Source organism: Pelodiscus sinensis, chromosome 22 (assembly GCF_052426305.1).
Source record: "Pelodiscus sinensis isolate ZL-2025 chromosome 22, ASM5242630v1, whole genome shotgun sequence".
NCBI classification, from domain to species: domain Eukaryota; kingdom Metazoa; phylum Chordata; order Testudines; family Trionychidae; genus Pelodiscus; species Pelodiscus sinensis.
In genome coordinates, this window is record NC_143073.1 from 26,576,508 (window position 1) to 26,597,773 (window position 21,266).

The 21,266-nt window shown below is 66.9% G+C and overlaps 1 protein-coding gene across 2 annotated transcripts; it reads left to right on the forward strand.

The window, feature by feature from the left end:
- Nucleotides 1–243: 243 nt before the first annotated feature.
- LOC142819536 (guanylate-binding protein 3-like) lies at nt 244–20,841 on the forward strand. Of its 2 annotated transcripts, none has more exons than XM_089772317.1 (11): nt 244–387; nt 5,858–6,060; nt 6,651–6,778; nt 7,232–7,341; nt 9,793–9,995; nt 10,394–10,636; nt 11,911–12,191; nt 12,467–12,679; nt 18,435–18,537; nt 19,499–19,692; nt 19,910–20,841. In XM_089772317.1, the coding sequence occupies exons 1-11, from the start codon at nt 281–283 to the stop codon at nt 20,123–20,125; spliced, it is 2,001 nt and encodes a 666-aa protein (XP_089628443.1). In that variant the 5' UTR covers nt 244–280; the 3' UTR covers nt 20,126–20,841. The 2 variants fall into 2 exon arrangements, with proteins under 2 accessions (XP_089628443.1, XP_089628444.1); XM_089772318.1 differs by lacking the exon at nt 244–387 and adding an exon at nt 2,515–2,617.
- The last annotated feature ends 425 nt before the right edge of the window (nt 20,842–21,266 follow it).

Sequence of the window (21,266 nt, forward strand, 5' to 3'; positions counted from 1 at the left end):
AAGTGCTGCACGTCGGGAGGGCCAGTCCACGTCACACAGGATAGAAGCGACTGTCCAGGAAGGATCCTGCAGAAAGGGATCAGGGCAGAGGGGACCATGAGCCAACAGTCTGCAAAAAAAGCAAAGCTGATTCTGGGCTGCATGCACAGGAGTGTGGTGAGCCGGACACGCTCGGCTCTGCCCCATCAGGCCTCAGCTGGAGGGTTGCGTCCAGTTCTGGGCGGAACATTTCGGGACAGATGTGGAGAACTTGTCGAAGGGCCAGAGACGAGCAGCAAGGATGACGCAAGGTCTGGAGAGCAGGAGCTGGGAGGGAAGGCGGAAGGAACTGGGCTTGTTAAGTTCGAAAAGGAGACGGCTGAGAGGGGGCGTGAGAGCGGCTGTCAGGTATCTGCAAGGGGGTCCCAAGGCAGAGGGAGGAAAATTGTTCCCCTCGGCCTCCGGGGACAGGACAAGGAGCAAGGGGCTTAAACTGCAGCCAGGGAGGTTTGGGTTGGACATTGGGGGAAACGTCCTGCCTGTCATGTCAGGGGGTGGAACCCTGCAATCAATTGCCCGGGGGGTTGTGGAATCGCCGTCCCTGGAGATCCGTGAGAGCAGGTTGGACACGCGCCTGCCAGGGATGGTCTAGACGGGGCCGGGTCCTGCCGTGGGGGCGACGCCTCGCGAGGTCCCTGCCTCTCCTTGGGTTCTACGATTCTTTGCAGCCTCCCGGCCAGGCTGGTTCCATCTGGCGCCCCCGCCCGCGCGGCGTGAACCGGAGCCGGGGCAGGGTCAGTCCCAGGTCCCGGCTGTGGATGGAGACTCATCGCGGTTCCCAGCGGCCAGGCCGGGCAGGGCTGGAGTTTGCTCCGCACGCGACTCCCACGCCCCAGCCACAGCAGCGGCCCCTCCTGCTTCCACTTTCTGTGGGGAACTGCTGCCGTGCAGCCGGAGCCGGGTCAGGCCCGGAGCCGGGAGAGCCCCGGCGGGGGAGGGGGTGCGTTTGTCGGGCCAGGTCCCGTGGCGGGGAGAGACGAGCGTTCCCGTGGGACCGACAGAACTTCCGGCTCGGAGCAGTATCCCCCGTATTGCATCCGGATGGTGGGGGAGCCACAGTACCCGAGAGCCCCCTGGAACCCGACCCAGCCTCCTCCTTAATGCCCCGTTTGTGCCCCCCCGCCAGCCTGGCATGGCCCCCTCCCTCCTCCGCTGTCTGGTGCTGCCCCGAGGGGGCTGCTGGTTAAGTCAGGTGTGACAGTGTCCAAGCAAGTGGGGAAGGCAATTCAACATGGCGTCCGTGGCCATCACCATGGAGTCAGGCCTGGCAGCTTTTCCTCAGGCCGGAGGAACTGGGACCGAACCGGTTCTTCCCGCCACAGCCCATAGGCTCCATCTACCTCAGAGCTTTCCTGCCCTGGAGGCTTTATAAGGCCCTGCCCCCGCTGTCTACACTGGCCCTTTTGCCCGAACAGGAGGGCTGTGTCTAGACTGGCAAGTTTTTCTGCAAAATCATCTGATTTTGTGGAATAACTTGCCAGCTGTCTACACTGGCCGCTTGAATTTCCGGAAAAGCACCGACGATCTCCTGTAAAATCATCAGAGCTTTTCCGGAAATACTGTGCTGCTCCCGTTCGGGCAGAAGTCTTTTTCCGAAAGACTTTTGCGCAAAAGGGCCAGTGTAGACAGCTCAGGACTGTTTTCCGCAAAAAAGCCCCGATGGCGAAAATGGCGATTGGGGCTTTTTTGCAGAAAACCGCGTCTAGATTGGCCACGGACGCTTTTCCGCAAAAAGTGCTTTTCCGGAAAAGCGTCCTGCCAATCTAGACGTGCTTTTCCAAAAATGCTTTTAACGGAAAACTTTTCCGTTAAAAGCATTTCCGGAAAATCATGCCCGTGTAGACGTAGCCTTAGATGTAGCTGAGCAGCGTAGTATTTCCGCAAGAAGTGCGGATTTCTTACCGTAGGAAGTCAGAGCTTTTGCGGAAATTCAGGCGGCCAGTGCAGACAGCCAGCAAGCTTTTCCGGAAAAACTGTCCAGTCTAGACACAGCCGAAGTGTCCTGCTTTCCCTTGAAGCTAAAATAGGTCGCAGCCCACGACCCTTGGCAGGGGGCTCGCACTTAGCGCCTTGCCCGCCACGGAGCCACCACGGAGCCGCCACGGCCCGGCTGGTCCCTCCTCTGGGCGCGAGGAGAGGCTGGCAGGCAGCACATCGATCTTCCAAGCAAATTATTCCCCAGAGCTGCATGACGCTGACTAGCAGAGAAGCCCAGAGGCCCAGGGCGGGCAGAGGCTCAGGGGGCATCGCGCCCACCCCCGCCCGAAGCAGGACCCCCCGACTCAACCATCCCAGCCAGGGCTGTGACCCGCCCGACTCAACCCCCCTAGGGATGGAGACCCCACCCCCGCCCTGGGGACCCCAGCCCGGCGCCTCCCCACCCACCTCGGGAAAGAGCTCGCCCCACTCTCCAGCCTAGCCCCCCCGCCCCGTGAGTGGAGCCTCGGGCGGGGTCGCCCCTTCTCCCTGCGAGCAGAGCACCCGCCCCAGCTGGAGCTTTCGGTTTCCATGTGACTGGGCCCGTTTCCTGGCGGGGCGGCCGGCGCGGAGCCGACCTCAGACACGGAGCAGCCGGCAGGTGAGGCCCCAGGGCGCCCTCGCCCCCAGAGCGCGGCTCAGCTGGGGACCGGGACGGAGCAACCGGTCGGACGGGGCCAGCGCCGGGGGGGGGGGGGGGGCAAAGGGAGCGGCTGCTAGCGAGGGAGCTGGGCCGGGCGGGGCGAGCCTGCAGGTCGGGCTGGGACTGGGGAGGGAGCAGAGTCTGCGCCTGGCCCTGAGACCCCAAACCCCAGACTGCCTCCTTTGCCATACCCCTAGCCCCATAGCACCCCTAACCCCATAGCACCCCTAGCCCCATAGCACCCCTAGCCCTACCTCCTTTGCTGTACCCCTTGCCCCGTAGCACCCTTAGCCCCATAGCTCCTATAGCCCCATAACACCTCTAGCCCCATAGCACCCCTAGCCCCATAGCTCCCCCATAGTTCCCCCTAGCACTATAGCACCCCTAGCCCTACCTCCTTTGCTGTACTCCAGCCCCATAGCATCCTTAGTCTCATAGCACCCCCTAGTCCCATAGCTCCCCCATAGCACCTCCTAGCCCCATTGCACCCCAACTCCATAACTCCCCATAGCTCCCCCATAGCACCCTTTAGCCCCATAACTCACCCCAATCTACCTCCTTTGCCATACCCCTAGTCCCATAGCTCCCCCTAGCCCCATACCACCCCATGCCCTATAGTATCCCTAGCCCTACCTCCTTTGCTGTACCCCTCACCCCGTAGCATCCCAGCCCCATAGCTCCCCATAGCACCCCTAGCCTGAGCCTGGCCCTGAGCCTGGCCCTGCCCCTGCCCCAGCCCCAGCCCCATAGCATCCTTAGCCTCATAGCTCCCCCTAGTCCCATAGCTCCCCCATAGTACCTCCTAGCCCCTTAGCACCCCTAACCCCATAGCTCCCCCTAGCCTTGACTCCTTTGCCGTACCCCTAACCTGATAGCTCCCCCTAGCCCAATAGCTCATCCCAACTCGCCTTCTTTGCCATATCCCTAGCCCCATAGCTCCTCCCTAGCCCCGCCTCTGTCCCCACACACCCCAGAGCCCCTTTCTCTGGGGCCTGCATCGGGGAGGAAAGCCATAGGGTGCAGGAGGGGGCGCGGGCTCTAGGCTGGGGTTCGGGGTGTGATGGGCCGGGACAGGGTCTTGAGGTGCAGCAGGGGGTATGGAGCGCTGGGACTGGGAGGGGCTCAGGGGTGCAGCCTGGGGGGCAGGGCTGGGGCAGCGGGCTGGGGTACAGGAAGGGGTGGCGCTTACTTCGGGGGGCTCCCCCAATGTGCCCCTGTGGGCCTTCAGGGGGCGCACAGCTCTACACGCTGCCTCTCTGTAGGCACCGCCCCTCCAGCCCCATTGGCCACAGTTCCCCATGCTCGGCCAATGGGAGCTGCAGGAGCGGTGCTTGCAGTCAGGAGCTGCACGTGAGCCCCCCTACGCCCCCTTCAGGCCGTGGGGTGCGCTGGCCACTCCCAGGAGCGCGTGGGGCCGAGGCCAGAGCAGGCAGGGAGCCTAGCGGCTGCCGGAGGTCGAGCAGGGTGCCCTGCGAGCCGGGCGTGAGGGCAGCGGCCCATCAGAGAGTCCAATGCCTCCCGGCGGATTAGCAGAGCGCCCGCCGCTAGGTTTGCGTTTCTAGTGGTGGTGCACCTCCGCCCAGGCCTGGGTGCACAGAGCAACATTTATTCCACACGTGGGTGGAACAGATTTGGGGGACATTGCGTCGCGGTGAGAGAGAACCCCTCTTCAACCTTCCTGCTCCCTAAAGGCTCCGAACAGGCCCTTCCCCACTGTGGCCGCACGTCGGGGTCCCCCGACTCCTGCACCCCCGGAATGGCTCGGACAGACTCCCCCAGCCAGTAGAACAGAGGGAGTTTATTGCTTCTCCAGGATACGGCACAGATGGAATCTGGTTATAGGGCCTAGGATGCCTCAGCCCCCTTGAGATGGGGGAGCCTGGGCCCCTAAATCCCAGCCCCTTGCTTAGGCTACTTCCTCCATGATACCAGCCAGAAACTGCCCAACTTCAGCCCTGCCCCCCAGCCAGGGGCTGCCCGGGAGGTAACAGTAGAACAGGTCACCTGCCTGACCCATCAGCTACTCGGCTGGGCTGTGGTACTGACAGCAGCCAGTGGGGGTCACCCACAGCCCAAGCCTAGCAACCAGCAAGGTACCCCCACTACATCACACCCACCCTGAAAGCACCTTGTTCAGGGTGTTGCTACCCTGGCGCACCCCCGTGTCGGTATTCCTAGTGTCAGACACGCAAATGAGACATGCCCAGCAATCGGCTCATCCGATTCAGCGCATCCCCCCCCCAGGAACCCCTCGCCCGAGCAGGAGAGCGGGTCCTCACGCTGCCGCTAGGCTGTCACCGTAACGGGACCGCGACGAAGCCGGGCGCAGGGTCACCGGGGCTTTTTGGCTGTCGGAAATCCAAAGGGGCCGCGTTTCACTGCGAAGGCCGGTCTGGGCGCGAAGGGAGCAGGGTGTGCTCAAGCCACAGGCCCGGGGAGCGTCAGACGCCGCCTAGACATGCGGGGGGGGGGGGGGGGGGCTCCGTTCCGGGCCACAAGGCGCGTTTGGAACCGAAGTTCCCAGACCTGGAGAGAGACTCAAATACACGCCCATGCTCAGAGGGGAGCTGTGGCGTCCGCCCCCCCAGGAATTGCTTGAGTTATTCGTGGGCTGTTGCGTAAGCAGGCCCACGAGACACGTCCCCCCTTGGATGGAGACAAAACAAGTCTTTCCCTGGCCAGCTTGAGCTCAACCCATGGGGTCCAGGCAGCCAGACGGAACTTGGAGACTGGGTGTAACCGAGGCCTCCACTTGCCCCCATGGCCTCTACCCCGTCCTCTGGCTGCCCTGTCGAGGGTCCTTCGAGGCCACTATCACTGCAGCCTCATGTATCACTGCTCAGGGCAGTCCCTACTGTTCAGGGGGGAAACCGAGGCACGGAGTGGCTGAGAGGGGGCGATTGGGCCCTGCACTGCTGAATGCGGCAACACTAAAACACCTTTCAACACCTGCCCAAGCGACGGGGAGTGGGCCATGACCCCGGCTCACGCTCTAACCACTAGACTGTCCTGCCTCCAGCAGCAGCCCTGCCAGGCGCCATGACAGGGGCATGGGCTGGGGCGGGGGGCTGCAGCGATGCCCGGGAGTACCAGGCCTGTCTCCCCCTGCGGTGCGTGGGTGGGAGGGTTTCCTGCAGTTTGAGGGGGTCAGCCCTGTGTCCCCACCCCCCACTGACCCTGCCCGCTCTGTGCCCGCAGCCCCCTGCCCCACACGATGGAGTTCCCCATGCCGGCCCCCGTCTGCCTGATCGAGAACAGCCCTGGGGGGGAGCTGCGGGTGCAGCAGGAGGCGCTGCGGGTGCTGGAGGAGATCACCCAGCCCGTGGTGGTGGTGTCGATCGCCGGGCTGTACCGCACCGGCAAGTCCTACCTCATGAACAAACTGGCCGGCAGGACAACGGGTGAGAGACGTGGGCCCGGCCCCGGACCCTGGGTCCTGTCCCTAGCATGGGGAGGGGAAGTGGGGACTAGTGGTTACAGGGGGCTAGGAACTTGGACTCCTGGGTTCTGTCCCTGGTGCTGGGAGGGGAGTGGGGTCTAGTGGTTAGGGGGGTTGGGAGGGGAGTGGGGTCTAGTGGTTAGGGGGGCTGGGAGGGGAGTGGGGTCTAGTGGTTGGGGGGCTGGGAGGGGAGTGGGGTCTAGTGGTTAGGGGGGCTGGAAGGTAGTGGGGTCTAGTGGTTAGAGGGGGCTGGGAGGGCAGTGGGGTCTAGTGGTTAGGGGGGCTGGGAGGGCAGTGGGGTCTAGTGATTGGGGGGCTGGGAGGGCAGTGGGGTCTAGTGGTTAGAGGAGGCTGGGAAGGCAGTGGGGTCTAGTGGTTAGGGGGGCTGGGAGGGCAGTGGGGTCTAGTGATTGGGGGGCTCAGAGGGCAGTGGGGTCTAGTGGTTAGGGGGGCTGGGAGGGCAGTGGGGTCTAGTGGTTAGAGGAGGCTGGGGGCCAGGACCCCGGGTTCCCTCGCTCTGCGCCTGTCCCAGCCCCTCCCCTCTCTCCACAGGGTTCTCGCTGGGCTCCACCGTCCAGTCGCACACCAAGGGCATCTGGATGTGGGTCCTGCCCCACCCCCGCCGGGCCGGCCACGCCCTGGTGCTGCTGGACACCGAGGGGCTGGGCGACGTGGAGAAGGTGAGGGGGGGCAGCGTTTGCAGAGCAGGGGGGCTCCCCATGGACACGTGGGGCTGCTGGCACCTGCAGGGTGTGGGGGGAGGGTGGGTACTGAAGCAGGTCCCACGGATGCTGAGAACCGCTCTGGGAGCAAGTCCCGTGCAGGCGCAGGAGGTGCCGGCTGTGGGGCTGGTGCCCGGAGGGCCAGCAAGGGGGCCCAGGGGCCTAGCTGGACGCGTGTCCTGGCTGGGGAGAACTGTTGAGTTATCGAAGATATTCCCTGCCCTGAATCGTGCAGAAAAGTCAAACTTGGGGGAAAGTGCTGGGGCTAGGACTCTGGAGAGGTGGGGGCTGTTCCCCCGGCCAGCCCTCCCCGTGCCTCAGTTTCCCCACCTGTGCGGTGGGGCTGGTGATCCGGCTGTGAGCGCTGCGGCTGGGCCGTGCTCGGGACGGTGACGGGGGGTGTTGTTCCAGGGCGACACCAAGAACGACACGTGGATCTTCTCCCTGGCCGTGCTGCTCAGCAGCACCCTGGTCTACAACAGCAAAGGGACCATCGACCAGTACGCCCTGGACCAGCTGCAGTATCCTTGCAGGGGGGGGACCCATCGCCCCAGGGAACAGCCCCACGCTTCCATCCAAATGCTGCACCCCCAGCGAGGGACGTTCTGGGGGGGGTGTCATGTGATCTAATTTAACAGGAGCAGGCAGATCGCATTGTACCCCCTGGGTCTGGGCACCGCTCAGGGCGAGTTGCTCCGAACCAGGGCTCCGTACAGCCCCAGACTGGAGACCTCCCCACAGGCCACACGCCAGCCCCACCGAGCGCTTCACCTGCCCACCCGGCCAGCAGGAACCTCACGAGCAAAACCCCTCGGCCACCCCGGCTCCCCCTGTGCCCCAGTCAGCCCTGGGCCTGACACGGGAGGGTTCTAGAACCCAGCTCACCTCCCCGGACGGGTCCTCCCGGTCCCAAAAGACCAGCCACAGGGCCCCGTCAATTTACACTCTGGATCTTCCCCTCAAGAGCCCGCTGGGCTGATCCTTTCGCATCTACAGTCTACGGGTTTATTAACAAAGGAAAGAAACGGTGAGTGCGGCTGAGAACACGTTACACGCTCCAGGCACCCGGAGCTCGACGCAGGCTCTCAGCAGAGATGTTACAAGCTGCCAGCTTGAAACTCTGGTGCATGTCCCGTGTCAGACGGGTCGGCGACCCTTCCCGGCTCGGTCCCTCGCAAGGCTGCATCTGGAAACACACAGAACTGAAGACAAGATGGAGTCCGTCGCCTGGCGTCCTCCTGGCCAGAGCAGGTCACATGGCCAAGTGACCTGTCTGGGTGTCTCTAGGCTACATGGCACCCTCTAGACTAGAGACACCCTCTGGCTACATCTAGACAGGCATGATTTTCCGCAAATGCTTTTAACGGAAACGTTTTTCCGTTAAAAGCATTTGCGGAACAGAGCGTCGAGATTGGCACGGACGCTTTTCCGCAGAAGCACTTTTTACGGAAACGCGTCCGTGCCAATCTAGACGCGGTTTTGCGCAAGAAAGTCCCGATCGCCATTTTCACCATCGGGGCTTTTTTGCGCAAAACAAAACCGCGGTGTCTACACTGGCCCTCTTGCGCAAAAGCATTTGCACAAAAGGGCTTGTGCCCGAGCGGGAGCAGCACAGCATTTCCACAAGAACACTGACAATCTTACAGGAGAGCGTCAGTGTCTTGTGGAAATTCAGGCGGCCAGTGTAGACAGCTGGCAAGTTTTTCTGCAAAAGCAGCTGCCTCTGTGGAAAACCTTGCCAGTCTAGACACAGCCTCTGTGTTTCACGCGCCGGCAGCCACTCTGCCCTGGCTGGTTCGCATGTTCCCAGACGCCTCCCCCTGGTGTGTATTGGCCACCTTGAGAGCCGTTGTCCCTGCAGCCTCACTAATTAGCATAGTCATCCATTGGCCAGTATCAGCCCAGAGCCCGTATCCATCACTCCACACGCAGACGTCACACAAGCGCATGAGTAGCACACGCAGAATCAGTAGAACTTGAGCTTCCCTGTTACACCTCCCATGGCCCCTTTGTCCAGACTTTGGGGCACCCGCCATGGGCGCAGCCGTGATCTCCGGCACCCGCCTTGTGCTCACGAGCTCGTGAAAACCCATCTCCCCACGTCCCACGGTTCTTCCGATCCCAAAGGACCAGCCACACTCCCTGTCCACTGACAGCTGAGACCCTCACCCAAGAGCCGGCTGGCCAGGCTGCTAGCGTCTAACATCCGAAGGGGAGTTAGAAAAAGAGCAGCGGGAGCTGGAGTATTCGCAGGGATCGGCTACAGCCCCACAGCTCAGTTCTTGGTGCCGGCTTGCAGCAGAGAGGGAACCGGCTGCTGGTTTACGGCGTCTCTGGGGCACGTCCCCATTGGGTGGCCTTTCCGGCTGCGCTCGGAGCTGCGGTTGGTAGCAAAGATCCCCCAGAGGGGAGAAGCCGGACTGAAGCCCAAATGGAGGAATTGGCAGGGCCTCGTGGGCCTGCCCCCATGTGGAGGGAACCTCGTGGCTCTCGCTGTGGAAAAGCCGGGGATTTTGGAGTCACGTGGGCCAGCGTGGCTCCGGGGTTGGCAGGCAGACGCCGCTGCTCACAGGCTGGTCTGAACGTTCCCAGCCTCGTTGTCAGTGACGCCCTTCGACAGAGCTTAACGAGCCGCCTCCCAGAAGACGCCGGCCCCGCCTCCTCTCGGGGTCTCCCCAAAGGCAACAGCTGAAATAGGACCCAGAGCCAAGACAGCTGAGGTCCCCTCCAACCACGGCACACGCATACGAGTGGCATGGCCAGAGCCAGAGAATCGTCAGCTTTTCAGAGACGCCTCGCAGGGCCCACGCGGGACCGGATGGGCTGCAGACACAGCACAGTGGTACGGTCACAGCCGGCATGTTCCCCCTCCCCCAACCCTTCGTTCCCTGTCGCTGGCGGGTTGGGGGGCCCTGAGGGATCGGGACCCCCCGCAGGGGGCGCTGCACCTCGGGTTCCTTAGCCGCCCCCAGCTACGTGTCGGAGCTGTCAGAGCGCATCAAGGTGAAGGCAGCAGGCGAGGGCGACCGGCAGGAGCGGGAGGATTCGGCCGAGTTCGTGCGGTTCTTCCCGGCCTTCGTGTGGGCCGTGCGGGATTTCACGCTGCAGCTGGAGCTGGACGGGCGGCCGATCACCGAGGACGAGTACCTGGAGAATGGCCTGAAACTAAAGCCTGGTAGGGGAGCGGTGCTGGATCCATGGCCCCAGGGCGGCACTAGGGGGTGCTGTGCTGCAGGGGGCAGGGTGGGGGCTCTCCCCGGGCAGGCAAGGCTGGTCCGGGGGGCCTTTGCTAGAGGCACAAACCCAAGCCCTGGACACCTCATGGGTGTTTCCAGTCCCTGGGAGTCAGGGCGTTCGCTTCCCGGCCTCATTCCAGCTGGGAAGTGTCCCCAGCTCCCCTCAAAGCCCTGGGAACTGACCAATAGCCATCATGCTGCCCCCCAGAAGCAGCCACCTTTGACACAGGGTTGCAACCCCCCAGAAGCAGCCGCCTGTAGGCACAGGGTTGCGACCCCCCCAGAAGCAGCCGCCTGTCGGCACAGGGCTGGTGCCCAGCTCCCATCTCCTCCCCAGGCAGCAGCCAGCGAGCTCAGCTCCACAACCTGCCCCGCGAGTGCATCCGCCAGTTCTTCCCGGCCCGGAAATGCTTCGTCTTCGTCCAGCCGGCCAGAGGCAAGGACCTGCCCCGGCTGGAGGAGCTGCGGGAGGACCAGCTGGAGCCCGAGTTCCGGGAGCAGGGGGACCGGTTCTGCCGCCACGTCTGGGAGACGTCGCAGCCCAAGACCCTCCCGGGCGAGCACGTGGTGACCGGGGCCAGTGAGTGTCGGGAGCCCTGGGCCGACGGTCCGGGACTGCTCCAAAGGAAACCAGCCAGGGGCAGGGACACTCGGGATAGGCTGGGGGGAGGGGAGCCCAGAGTCAAGGCCCTGGCCCTCGCCCTATGCCCCCAGCCAGCCGAGACTGACTCGCTTCCAGCCGCCTGGCCCCCAACACATGCGCTGCCCCATCCCCGGCCTTTATCTTGCTTCCTTCCCGGGCAGTGTCACTGGCATCCCCCTCCTAGTTCTCAGGTGACGAAGGGCTCCAGCGATCGCGTACGTGCAGGCAGCTGGCGCCCCTCACCCGCCCCAACAGCCTCGGGAAAAGCCGCACACCCTCGGTCCTGCCACCAGCCATTGGCGCCAGGCACAGGGAAACTGAGGCACACGCTGTCTTCATTCAGAGCAGTCAGACTCATATCGGCTCAGGTGCCACGAGATGGGGAAGGGCCTGTCTCCCAGGGCTCCACGCAGCTGTGGGCTCAGCGGGGCTCCTGGAGCCGGATGACCCAAGCCGGGAGGGCGTTCCCTGTGGCTGGCACCAGTGGGCCCAGGGCTGGGCGCCTGGCGCTGCCCCTCCCCTCCGGCCCCGCTGGGCGCCTGGCGCTGCCCCTCCCCTCCGGCCCCGCTGGGCGCCTGGCGCTGCCCCTCCCCTCCGGCCCCGCTGGGCGCCTGGCGCTGCCCCTCCCCCCGGCCCCGCTGGGCGCCTGGCGCTGCCCCTCCCCTCCGGCCCCGCTGGGCGCCTGGCGCTGCCCCTCCCCTCCGGCCCCGCTGGGAGCCTGGCGCTGCCCCTCCCCTCCGGCCCCGCTGGGCGCCTGGCGCTGCCCCTCCCCTCCGGCCCCGCTGGGCGCCTGGCGCTGCCCCTCCCCCCCGGCCCCGCTGGACGCCTGGCGCTGCCCCCCCCTCCGGCCCCGCTGGGCGCCTGGCGCTGCCCCTCCCCTCCGGCCCCGCTGGGCGCCTGGCGCTGCCCCTCCCCTCCGGCCCCGCTGGGCGCCTGGCGCTGACCCTCCCCTCCGGCCCCGCTGGGCGCCTGGCGCTGCCCCTCCCCTCCGGCCCCGCTGGGCGCCTGGCGCTGCCCCTCCCCTCCGGCCCCGCTGGGCGCCTGGCGCTGCCCCTCCCCTCCGGCCCCGCTGGGCGCCTGGCGCTGCCCCTCCCCTCCGGCCCCGCTGGGCGCCTGGCGCTGCCCCTCCCCTCCGGCCCCGCTGGGCGCCTGGCGCTGCCCCTCCCCTCTGGCCCCGCTGGGCGCCTGGCGCTGACCCTCCTCTCCGGCAGTGCTGGGGACCCTGGCGGTGACCTACGTGGACGCCATCCGCAGCGGGGCGGTGCCCTGCCTGGAGAGCGCGGTGCTGGCCCTGGCGCAGATGGAGAACTCGGCGGCAGTGGGCGAGGCCGTGGCTGCCTACGAGGGGCTGCTGGAGCGGCGGGCGGCGCTGCCCACGGAGAGCGTGGCGGAGCTGCTGGAGCTGCATGCACAGTGCGAGCGGGAGGCCCTGCGGGTGTTCCTGGCCCGCGCCTTCAAGGACGACGACCGCTGGTTTCAAGGGGAGCTCATGGTACATCCCGTCGCACTAGCTGTGGGGTGAGGGGCTATGGGACAGCTGCCCCTCTGCAGGGCTAGCGGAGCCGGGGATCGTCTGAGCTCTGACCCCTTCCCCCAGCCCCTGCGTAGCTGGAGACCCGAGATGTCAGGACCCAGCCGGATCTCCAGCCCCGGGCTCTTGCGGATGGGCTCACAGCCCTGTCCTAGTCAGTCCTTGTGTGGCTCGTACCCCTGCCCCCGCTGTACCCCCACCCTGCCTCACCCCGGCCCTGTCTGTGCCCCCGGCAGCACCGCTTGGAGGAGCAGAAGCAGCGGCTCGTCCAGCGCAATGAGCAGGCGTCCTCGGACCGCTGCACGGCCGTCCTGCTGGAGCTGTGGGATGAGCTGGATGACCGGAGTGGCCAGAGCGTCTACGCGGTGCCCGGGGGCTACCAGCGCTTCCTGGATGACCGGCAGGAGATGGTGGAGAGATACTGGCAGCTGCCGGGGAAGGGGATTAAGGTAGGACGAGGCTGGAGCCGGCTGTGTCTGTGCACGCCTCATGGTGCAGCCCGGGAAAGCGGCTTAAAACCAGGCATGAGGGACAGCATCAGAATGCGCCTCGCCCACCCTCACGCCCTTTCCAACTGCCAGCAGGCCCTGGGAGAGCCCCCTTCCCGTGGCCCATTCAGCCCTGGGAGAGCCTCCTTCCCGTGGCCCATTCAGCCCTGGCCCGTTCAGCCTGGGAGAGCCTCCTTCCCGTGGCCCATTCAGCCCTGGGAGAGCCTCCTTCCCGTGGCCCATTCAGCCCTGGGAGAGCCTCCTTCCCGTGGCCCATTCAGCCCTGGCCCGTTCAGCCTGGGAGAGCCTCCTTCCCGTGGCCCATTCAGCCCTGGGAGAGCCTCCTTCCCGTGGCCCATTCAGCCCTGGCCCGTTCAGCCTGGGAGAGCCTCCTTCCCGTGGCCCATTCAGCCCTGGGAGAGCCTCCTTCCCGTGGCCCATTCAGCCCTGGGAGAGCCTCCTTCCCGTGGCCCATTCAGCCCTGGGAGAGCCTCCTTCCCGTGGCCCATTCAGCCCTGGGAGAGCCTCCTTCCGTGGCCCATTCAACCCTGGGAGAGCCTCCTTCCCTGGCCCATTCAGCCCTGGGAGAGCCTCCTTCCCGTGGCCCATTCAGCCCTGGGAGAGCCTCCTTCCCGTGGCCCATTCAGCCCTGGGAGAGCCTCCTTCCCGTGGCCCATTCAGCCCTGGGAGAGCCTCCTTCCCGTGGCCCATTCAGCCCTGGCCCGTTCAGCCTGGGAGAGCCTCCTTCCCGTGGCCCATTCAGCCCTGGGAGAGCCTCCTTCCCGTGGCCCATTCAGCCCTGGCCCGTTCAGCCTGGGAGAGCCTCCTTCCCGTGGCCCATTCAGCCCTGGGAGAGCCTCCTTCCCGTGGCCCATTCAGCCCTGGGAAAGCCTCCTTCCCGTGGCCCATTCAGCCCTGGGAGAGCCTCCTTCCCGTGGCCCATTCAGCCCTGGGAGAGCCTCCTTCCGTGGCCCATTCAGCCCTGGGAGAGCCTCCTTCCCTGGCCCATTCAGCCCTGGGAGAGCCTCCTTCCCGTGGCCCATTCAGCCCTGGGAGAGCCTCCTTCCCGTGGCCCATTCAGCCCTGGGAGAGCCTCCTTCCCGTGGCCCATTCAGCCCTGGGAGAGCCTCCTTCCCGTGGCCCATTCAGCCCTGGGAGAGCCTCCTTCCCGTGGCCCATTCAGCCCTGGGAGTGCCTCCTTCCCGTGGCCCATTCAGCCCTGGGAGAGCCTCCTTCCCGTGGCCCATTCAGCCCTGGGAGAGCCTCCTTCCCGTGGCCCATTCAGCCCTGGGAGAGCCTCCTTCCCGTGGCCCATTCAGCCCTGGGAGAGCCTCCTTCCCGTGGCCCATTCAGCCTGGGAGAGCCTCCTTCCCGTGGCCCATTCAGCCCTGGGAGAGCCTCCTTCCCGTGGCCCATTCAGCCCTGGGAGAGCCTCCTTCCCGTGGCCCATTCAGCCCTGGGAGAGCCTCCTTCCCGTGGCCCATTCAGCCCTCGGAGAGCCTCCTTCCCGTGGCCCATTCAGCCCTGGGAGAGCCTCCTTCCCGTGGCCCATTCAGCCCTGGGAGAGCCTCCTTCCCGTGGCCCATTCAGCCCTGGGAGAGCCTCCTTCCCGTGGCCCATTCAGCCTGGGAGAGCCTCCTTCCCGTGGCCCATTCAGCCCTGGGAGAGCCTCCTTCCCGTGGCCCATTCAGCCCTGGGAGAGCCCCCTTCCCGTGGCCCATTCAGCCCTGGGAGAGCCTCCTTCCCGTGGCCCATTCAGCCCTGGCCCGTTCAGCCTGGGAGAGCCTCCTTCCCGTGGCCCATTCAGCCCTGGGAGAGCCTCCTTCCCGTGGCCCATTCAGCCCTCGGAGAGCCTCCTTCCCGTGTCCCATTCAGCCCTCGGAGAGCCTCCTTCCCGTGGCCCATTCAGCCCTGGGAGAGCCTCCTTCCCGTAGCCCATTCAGCCCTGGGAGAGCCTCCTTCCCGTGGCCCATTCAGCCCTGGGGGAGCCTCCTTCCCGTGGCCCATTCAGCCTGGGAGAGCCTCCTTCCCGTGTCCCATTCAGCCCTCGGAGAGCCTCCTTCCCGTGGCCCATTCAGCCCTGGGAGAGCCTCCTTCCCGTAGCCCATTCAGCCCTGGGAGAGCCTCCTTCCCGTGGCCCATTCAGCCCTGGGGGAGCCTCCTTCCCGTGGCCCATTCAGCCTGGGAGAGCCTCCTTCCCGTGGCCCATTCAGCCCTGGGGGAGCCTCCTTCCCGTGGCCCATTCAGCCCTGGGAGAGCCTCCTTCCCGTGGCCCATTCAGCCTGGGAGAGCCTCCTTCCCGTGGCCCATTCAGCCCTGGCCCATTCAGCCCTGGGAGAGCCTCCTTCCCGTGGCCCATTCAGCCCTGGGAGAGCCTCCTTCCCGTGGCCCATTCAGCCCTGGGAGAGCCTCCTTCCCGTGGCCCATTCAGCCCTGGGAGAGCCTCCTTCCCGTGGCCCATTCAGCCTGGGAGAGCCTCCTTCCCGTGGCCCATTCAGCCCTGGGAGAGCCTCCTTCCCGTGGCCCATTCAGCCCTGGGAGTGCCTCCTTCCCGTGGCCCATTCAGCCCTGGGAGAGCCTCCTTCCCGTGGCCCATTCAGCCTGGGAGAGCCTCCTTCCCGTGGCCCATTCAGCCTGGGAGAGCCTCCTTCCCGTGGCCCATTCAGCCCTGGGAGAGCCTCCTTCCCGTGGCCCATTCAGCCCTGGGAGAGCCTCCTTCCCGTGGCCCATTCAGCCCTGGGAGAGCCTCCTTCCGTGGCCCATTCAGCCCTGGGAGAGCCTCCTTCCCGTGGCCCATTCAGCCCTGGGAGAGCCTCCTTCCCGTGGCCCATTCAGCCCTGGGAGAGCCTCCTTCCCGTGGCCCATTCAGCCCTGGGAGAGCCTCCTTCCCGTGGCCCATTCAGCCTGGGAGAGCCTCCTTCCCGTGGCCCATTCAGCCTTGGGAGAGCCTCCTTCCCGTGGCCCATTCAGCCTGGGAGAGCCTCCTTCCCGTGGCCCATTCAGCCTGGGAGAGCCTCCTTCCCGTGGCCCATTCAGCCTGGGAGAGCCTCCTTCCCGTGGCCCATTCAGCCCTGGGAGAGCCTCCTTCCCGTGGCCCATTCAGCCTGGGAGAGCCTCCTTCCCGTGGCCCATTCAGCCTGGGAGAGCCTCCTTCCCGTGGCCCATTCAGCCTGGGAGAGCCTCCTTCCCGTGGCCCATTCAGCCCTGGGGGAGCCTCCTTCCCGTGGCCCATTCAGCCCTGGGAGAGCCTCCTTCCCGTGGCCCATTCAGCCTGGGAGAGCCTCCTTCCCGTGGCCCATTCAGCCTTGGGAGAGCCTCCTTCCCGTGGCCCATTCAGCCTGGGAGAGCCTCCTTCCCGTGGCCCATTCAGCCTTGGGAGAGCCTCCTTCCCGTGGCCCATTCAGCCTGGGAGAGCCTCCTTCCCGTGGCCCATTCAGCCCTGGGGGAGCCTCCTTCCCGTGGCCCATTCAGCCTGGGAGAGCCTCCTTCCCGTGGCCCATTCAGCCCTGGGGGAGCCTCCTTCCCGTGGCCCATTCAGCCCTGGGAGAGCCTCCTTCCCGTGGCCCATTCAGCCTGGGAGAGCCTCCTTCCCGTGGCCCATTCAGCCCTGGCCCATTCAGCCCTGGGAGAGCCTCCTTCCCGTGGCCCATTCAGCCCTGGGAGAGCCTCCTTCCCGTGGCCCATTCAGCCCTGGGAGAGCCTCCTTCCCGTGGCCCATTCAGCCCTGGGAGAGCCTCCTTCCCATGGCCCATTCAGCCTGGGAGAGCCTCCTTCCCGTGGCCCATTCAGCCCTGGGAGAGCCTCCTTCCCGTGGCCCATTCAGCCCTGGGAGTGCCTCCTTCCCGTGGCCCATTCAGCCCTGGGAGAGCCTCCTTCCCGTGGCCCATTCAGCCCTGGGAGAGCCTCCTTCCCGTGGCCCATTCAGCCTGGGAGAGCCTCCTTCCCGTGGCCCATTCAGCCCTGGGAGAGCCTCCTTCCCGTGGCCCATTCAGCCCTGGGAGAGCCTCCTTCCCGTGGCCCATTCAGCCCTGGGAGAGCCTCCTTCCGTGGCCCATTCAGCCCTGGGAGAGCCTCCTTCCGTGGCCCATTCAGCCCTGGGAGAGCCTCCTTCCCGTGGCCCATTCAGCCCTGGGAGAGCCTCCTTCCCGTGGCCCATTCAGCCCTGGGAGAGCCTCCTTCCCGTGGCCCATTCAGCCCTGGGAGAGCCTCCTTCCCGTGGCCCATTCAGCCTGGGAGAGCCTCCTTCCCGTGGCCCATTCAGCCTTGGGAGAGCCTCCTTCCCGTGGCCCATTCAGCCTGGGAGAGCCTCCTTCCCGTGGCCCATTCAGCCTGGGAGAGCCTCCTTCCCGTGGCCCATTCAGCCTGGGAGAGCCTCCTTCCCGTGGCCCATTCAGCCCTGGGAGAGCCTCCTTCCCGTGGCCCATTCAGCCTGGGAGAGCCTCCTTCCCGTGGCCCATTCAGCCTGGGAGAGCCTCCTTCCCGTGGCCCATTCAGCCCTGGGAGAGCCTCCTTCCCGTGGCCCATTCAGCCCTGGGAGAGCCTCCTTCCCGTGGCCCATTCAGCCTGGGAGAGCCTCCTTCCCGTGGCCCATTCAGCCCTGGGAGAGCCTCCTTCCCGTGGCCCATTCAGCCCTGGGAGAGCCTCCTTCCCGTGGCCCATTCAGCCCTGGGAGAGCCTCCTTCCCGTGGCCCATTCAGCCCTGGGAGAGCCTCCTTCCCGTGGCCCATTCAGCCTGGGAGAGCCTCCTTCCCGTGGCCCATTCAGCCTGGGAGAGCCTCCTTCCCGTGGCCCATTCAGCCCTGGGAGAGCCTCCTTCCCTGGCCCATTCAGCCCTGGGAGAGCCTCCTTCCCGTGGCCCATTCAGCCCTGGGAGAGCCTCCTTCCCGTGGCCCATTCAGCCCTGGGAGAGCCTCCTTCCCGTGGCCCATTCAGCCCTGGGAGAGCCTCCTTCCCGTGGCCCATTCAGCCCGGGAGAGCCTCCTTCCCGTGGCCCATTCAGCCCGGGAGAGCCTCCTTCCCGTGGCCCATTCAGCCCGGGAGAGCCTCCTTCCCGTGGCCCATTCAGCCCGGGAGAGCCTCCTTCCTGTGGCCCATTCAGCCCTGGGAGAGCCTCCTTCCTGTGGCCCATTCAGCCTGGGAGAGCCTCCTTCCTGTGGCCCAATTAGCCTGGGAGAGCCTCCTTCCCGTGGCCCATTCAGCCCTGGGAGAGCCTCCTTCCCGTGGCCCATTCAGCCCTGGGAGAGCCTCCTTCCCGTGGCCCATTCAGCCTGGGAGAGCCTCCTTCCCGTGGCCCATTCAGCCCTGGGAGAGCCTCCTTCCTGTGGCCCATTCAGCCCTGGGAGAGCCTCCTTCCCGTGGCCCATTCAGCCCTGGGAGAGCCTCCTTCCCGTGGCCCATTCAGCCTGGGAGAGCCTCCTTCCCGTGGCCCATTCAGCGTTGGCCGCTCTGCCCAGGCTGCTCGTGCCATGGGGCCGTGTGTCTTGTTAACACATGAGGTCAGCCCCCAGATGGTCCAGAAAAGGCGCCGAGGGTGTCGAGTGGGGACAAACCGCTGGCGCTGGGGCTGGACGGGATCAGGCACCCCCGGGAGAGAGAAGTTCCCTGTCCAACCTGTGCCCCCCTCTGGGAAGGCCAACGACTCTCCAGGGCTGCGATCCACAATCCCAACCCTGCTCTGGGGCCAGCCCTAACTCCTCCCTCCCGCTGCCCACCCCAGGCCGACGCGGTGCTGCAGGACTTCCTGCAGTCCAAGGCGTTCACGTCCCAGTCCATCTGGCAGACGGACATGGTCCTGACAAAGAAGGAGAAAGAGATGGCAGGTACCTCCCGGCGGGGACGCTGCGCCGTGGGGCGGGGGAGGCACGCTGCGCCGTGGGGCGGGGGAGGCACGCTGCGCCGTGGGGCGGGGGAAGCACGCTGCGCCGTGGGGCGGGGGAAGCACGCTGCGCCGTGGGGCAGGGGAGGCACGCTGCGCCGTGGGGCGGGGGAGGCACGCTGCGCCGTGGGGCGGGGGAGGCACGCTGCGCTGTGGGGCGGGGGAAGCACACTGCGCCGTGGGGCGGGGGAAGCACGCTGCGCCGTGGGGCAGGGGAGGCACGCTGCGCCGTGGGGCGGGGGAGGCACGCTGCGCCGTGGGGCGGGGGAGGCACGCTGCGCCGTGGGGCGGGGGAAGCACGCTGCGCCGTGGGGCGGGGGAGGCACACTGCGCCGTGGGGCGAGGGAGGCACGCTGCGCCGTGGGGCGGGGGAGGCACGCTGCACCGTGGGGCGGGGGAAGCACGCTGCGCCGTGGGGCGGGGGAAGCACGCTGCGCCGTGGGGCGGGGGAAGCACGCTGCGCCGTGGGGCGGGGGAGGCACGCTGCGCCGTGGGGCGGGGGAGGCACGCTGCGCCGTGGGGCGGGGGAGGCACGCTGCGCCGTGGGGCGGGGGAGGCACGCTGTGCCGTGGGGCAGGGGAGGCACGCTGCGCCGTGGGGCGGGGGAAGCACGCTGCGCCGTGGGGCAGGGGAGGCACGCTGCGCCGTGGGGCGGGGGAGGCACGCTGCGCCGTGGGGCGGGGGAGGCACGCTGTGCCGTGGGGCGGGGGAAGCACGCTGTGCCGTGGGGCGGGGGAGGCACGCTGCGCCGTGGGGCGGGGGAAGCACGCTGCGCCGTGGGGCGGGGGAGGCACGCTGCGCCGTGGGGCAGGGGAGGCACGCTGCGCCGTGGGGCGGGGGAGGCACGCTGCGCTGCAGCCCTGCCGGCAGCCTCCCCGCACCAACCCACCCTCTCCCCACGGCAGCCCAGCAGGCCCGGGCCGAGGCGGCCGAGCGGGAGCGGCAGGTCCTGCGGCAGAGGGAGGCTGAGCTGCAGCAGCTGCTGGAAGACCAGGAGCGCAGCTTCCAGGAGAACCTGCGGCAGCTGGAGCAGAGGCTGGAGGACGAGAGGAAGACGCTGCTGGAGGAGCTGGACAAGATGGTGGATCAGAAGCTGAAGGTAGCGAGGGAGGGTGGGTGAGGCTGCAGGGGCAAGGTGGGCACAGCCCAGGCAGGGGCGCCTCTGCCGCCGGCCTCGCCTGCCAGGGCTGGGACTCCCTGCTGGGGCAGCCGGGCGCGGGCGAACGGCAGGGGAGGGTGGGATACCTGCACCGGTGGGGCTGGGACTGTCCTGTGGGGTGGGGAGGGGCCTCCCCTGACGCTCTCGCTGCCCCCAGGAGAAGGCGGCCCTGCTGAGCGAAGGGTTCCAGGACAAGGCCAAGCACACGGAGCAGGAGATCCAGGGCCTGCGGGAGCAGAGCCTGGAGATCAAGGATCCGTCGTGGATTCTTTCAGCACTGGACATGCTGGGCGAGGTGGCCTCCCTCGTGCTGCCGGGCTTGGCTGGCAAGGCCGCCGGGGTCGTCTCCGCCATTGCCCGGAACATGAAATGAGGGGAGCCCGGCCTTCCGCTCACCCTTGTGCTCCAGCCCCCGTTCACCTGCAGAACTCCCTGCCACAGGACTCTCCGCTAGCTAGCAGCTCAGGCACATGGAAGCAGAGCGTTAGGTTGTTCTGACTGCCATGCCCAGGACTCCCAGCCCCACTCCTGCGGGCAGCAGGGCGGAGCCGGTGCCTGGGCTTTGGAGACATAGAGGGATGGATCCAAAGCTGGGAGGGCTCTGCCCTGAACAGCTGGGTGTCGATGACATGCCTCTGCGGGTCCCGGGGCCCGCTGGCGATGGGGGCGCAGTACGGAGCCGGCGATCCAAGCCAGCCTGCAGGGAGCCAGCCCAGAGAGACATGAGGGGCCGGGCAGAGCAGCCTACTCCATCCTCGGGCCTTGGCTCTGGGGGCTCTGGGTCCTGGACAATAAAGTCGTGTTCTGCTGCAGCCTCCTGGCCAGGCTGGTTCGATCTCGCGCCCCCGCCCGTGCGGCGTGAACCGGAGCCGGGGCAGGGTCAGTCCCAGGTCCCGGCTGTGGATGGAGACTCAGCGCGGTTCCCAGCGGCCAGGCCGGGCAGGGCTGGAGTTTGCCCCGCACGCGGCTCCCACAACCCAGCCCCAGCCGCGGCCCCTCCTGCTTCCACTTTCCGCGAGGCATCGCGGCCGGAGAGTGTCGGGCTCGGCCCTGGGGAGCCCAGGGGGAAGGGTCACTGCTGGCCGGACTGGCGAGGGAGCCGCCCGAGCTGTGCTGGAGGCCTGGGCCACGCCCGGGGCGTGACAGCGAAATGCGAGGCTGGGCGGTGATTGGCACAAGGAGTCCAGGCCCGTTTCAGGGGCCGCTAACGCCCCTCCCGTCCCAGGGCGGGGGGAGCAGGGCCTTGCTCATGGCTCAGACGTGGTCCCTGGCCTCGCAGGCCCCCTCCTCACACCAAACCAGCAGGACGCGGGGCCGGCGAGCCCGGGCGCTGCTGTTCCTCACGCTGGGGTCGGAGCCGAGCCTGGATCCGCAGCGACACCAGCGTGGCCAGCCCCTCGCAGGCGGGGGGGGGGCATGTCGGCACCGGGCGACGTCAGGTCGTTGTCCTGCGACGCCAGCTCCCCTCGGTGTGCAGGGCTGGTGGCGCATCCCGTAGGCACAGGCCGGGCAGG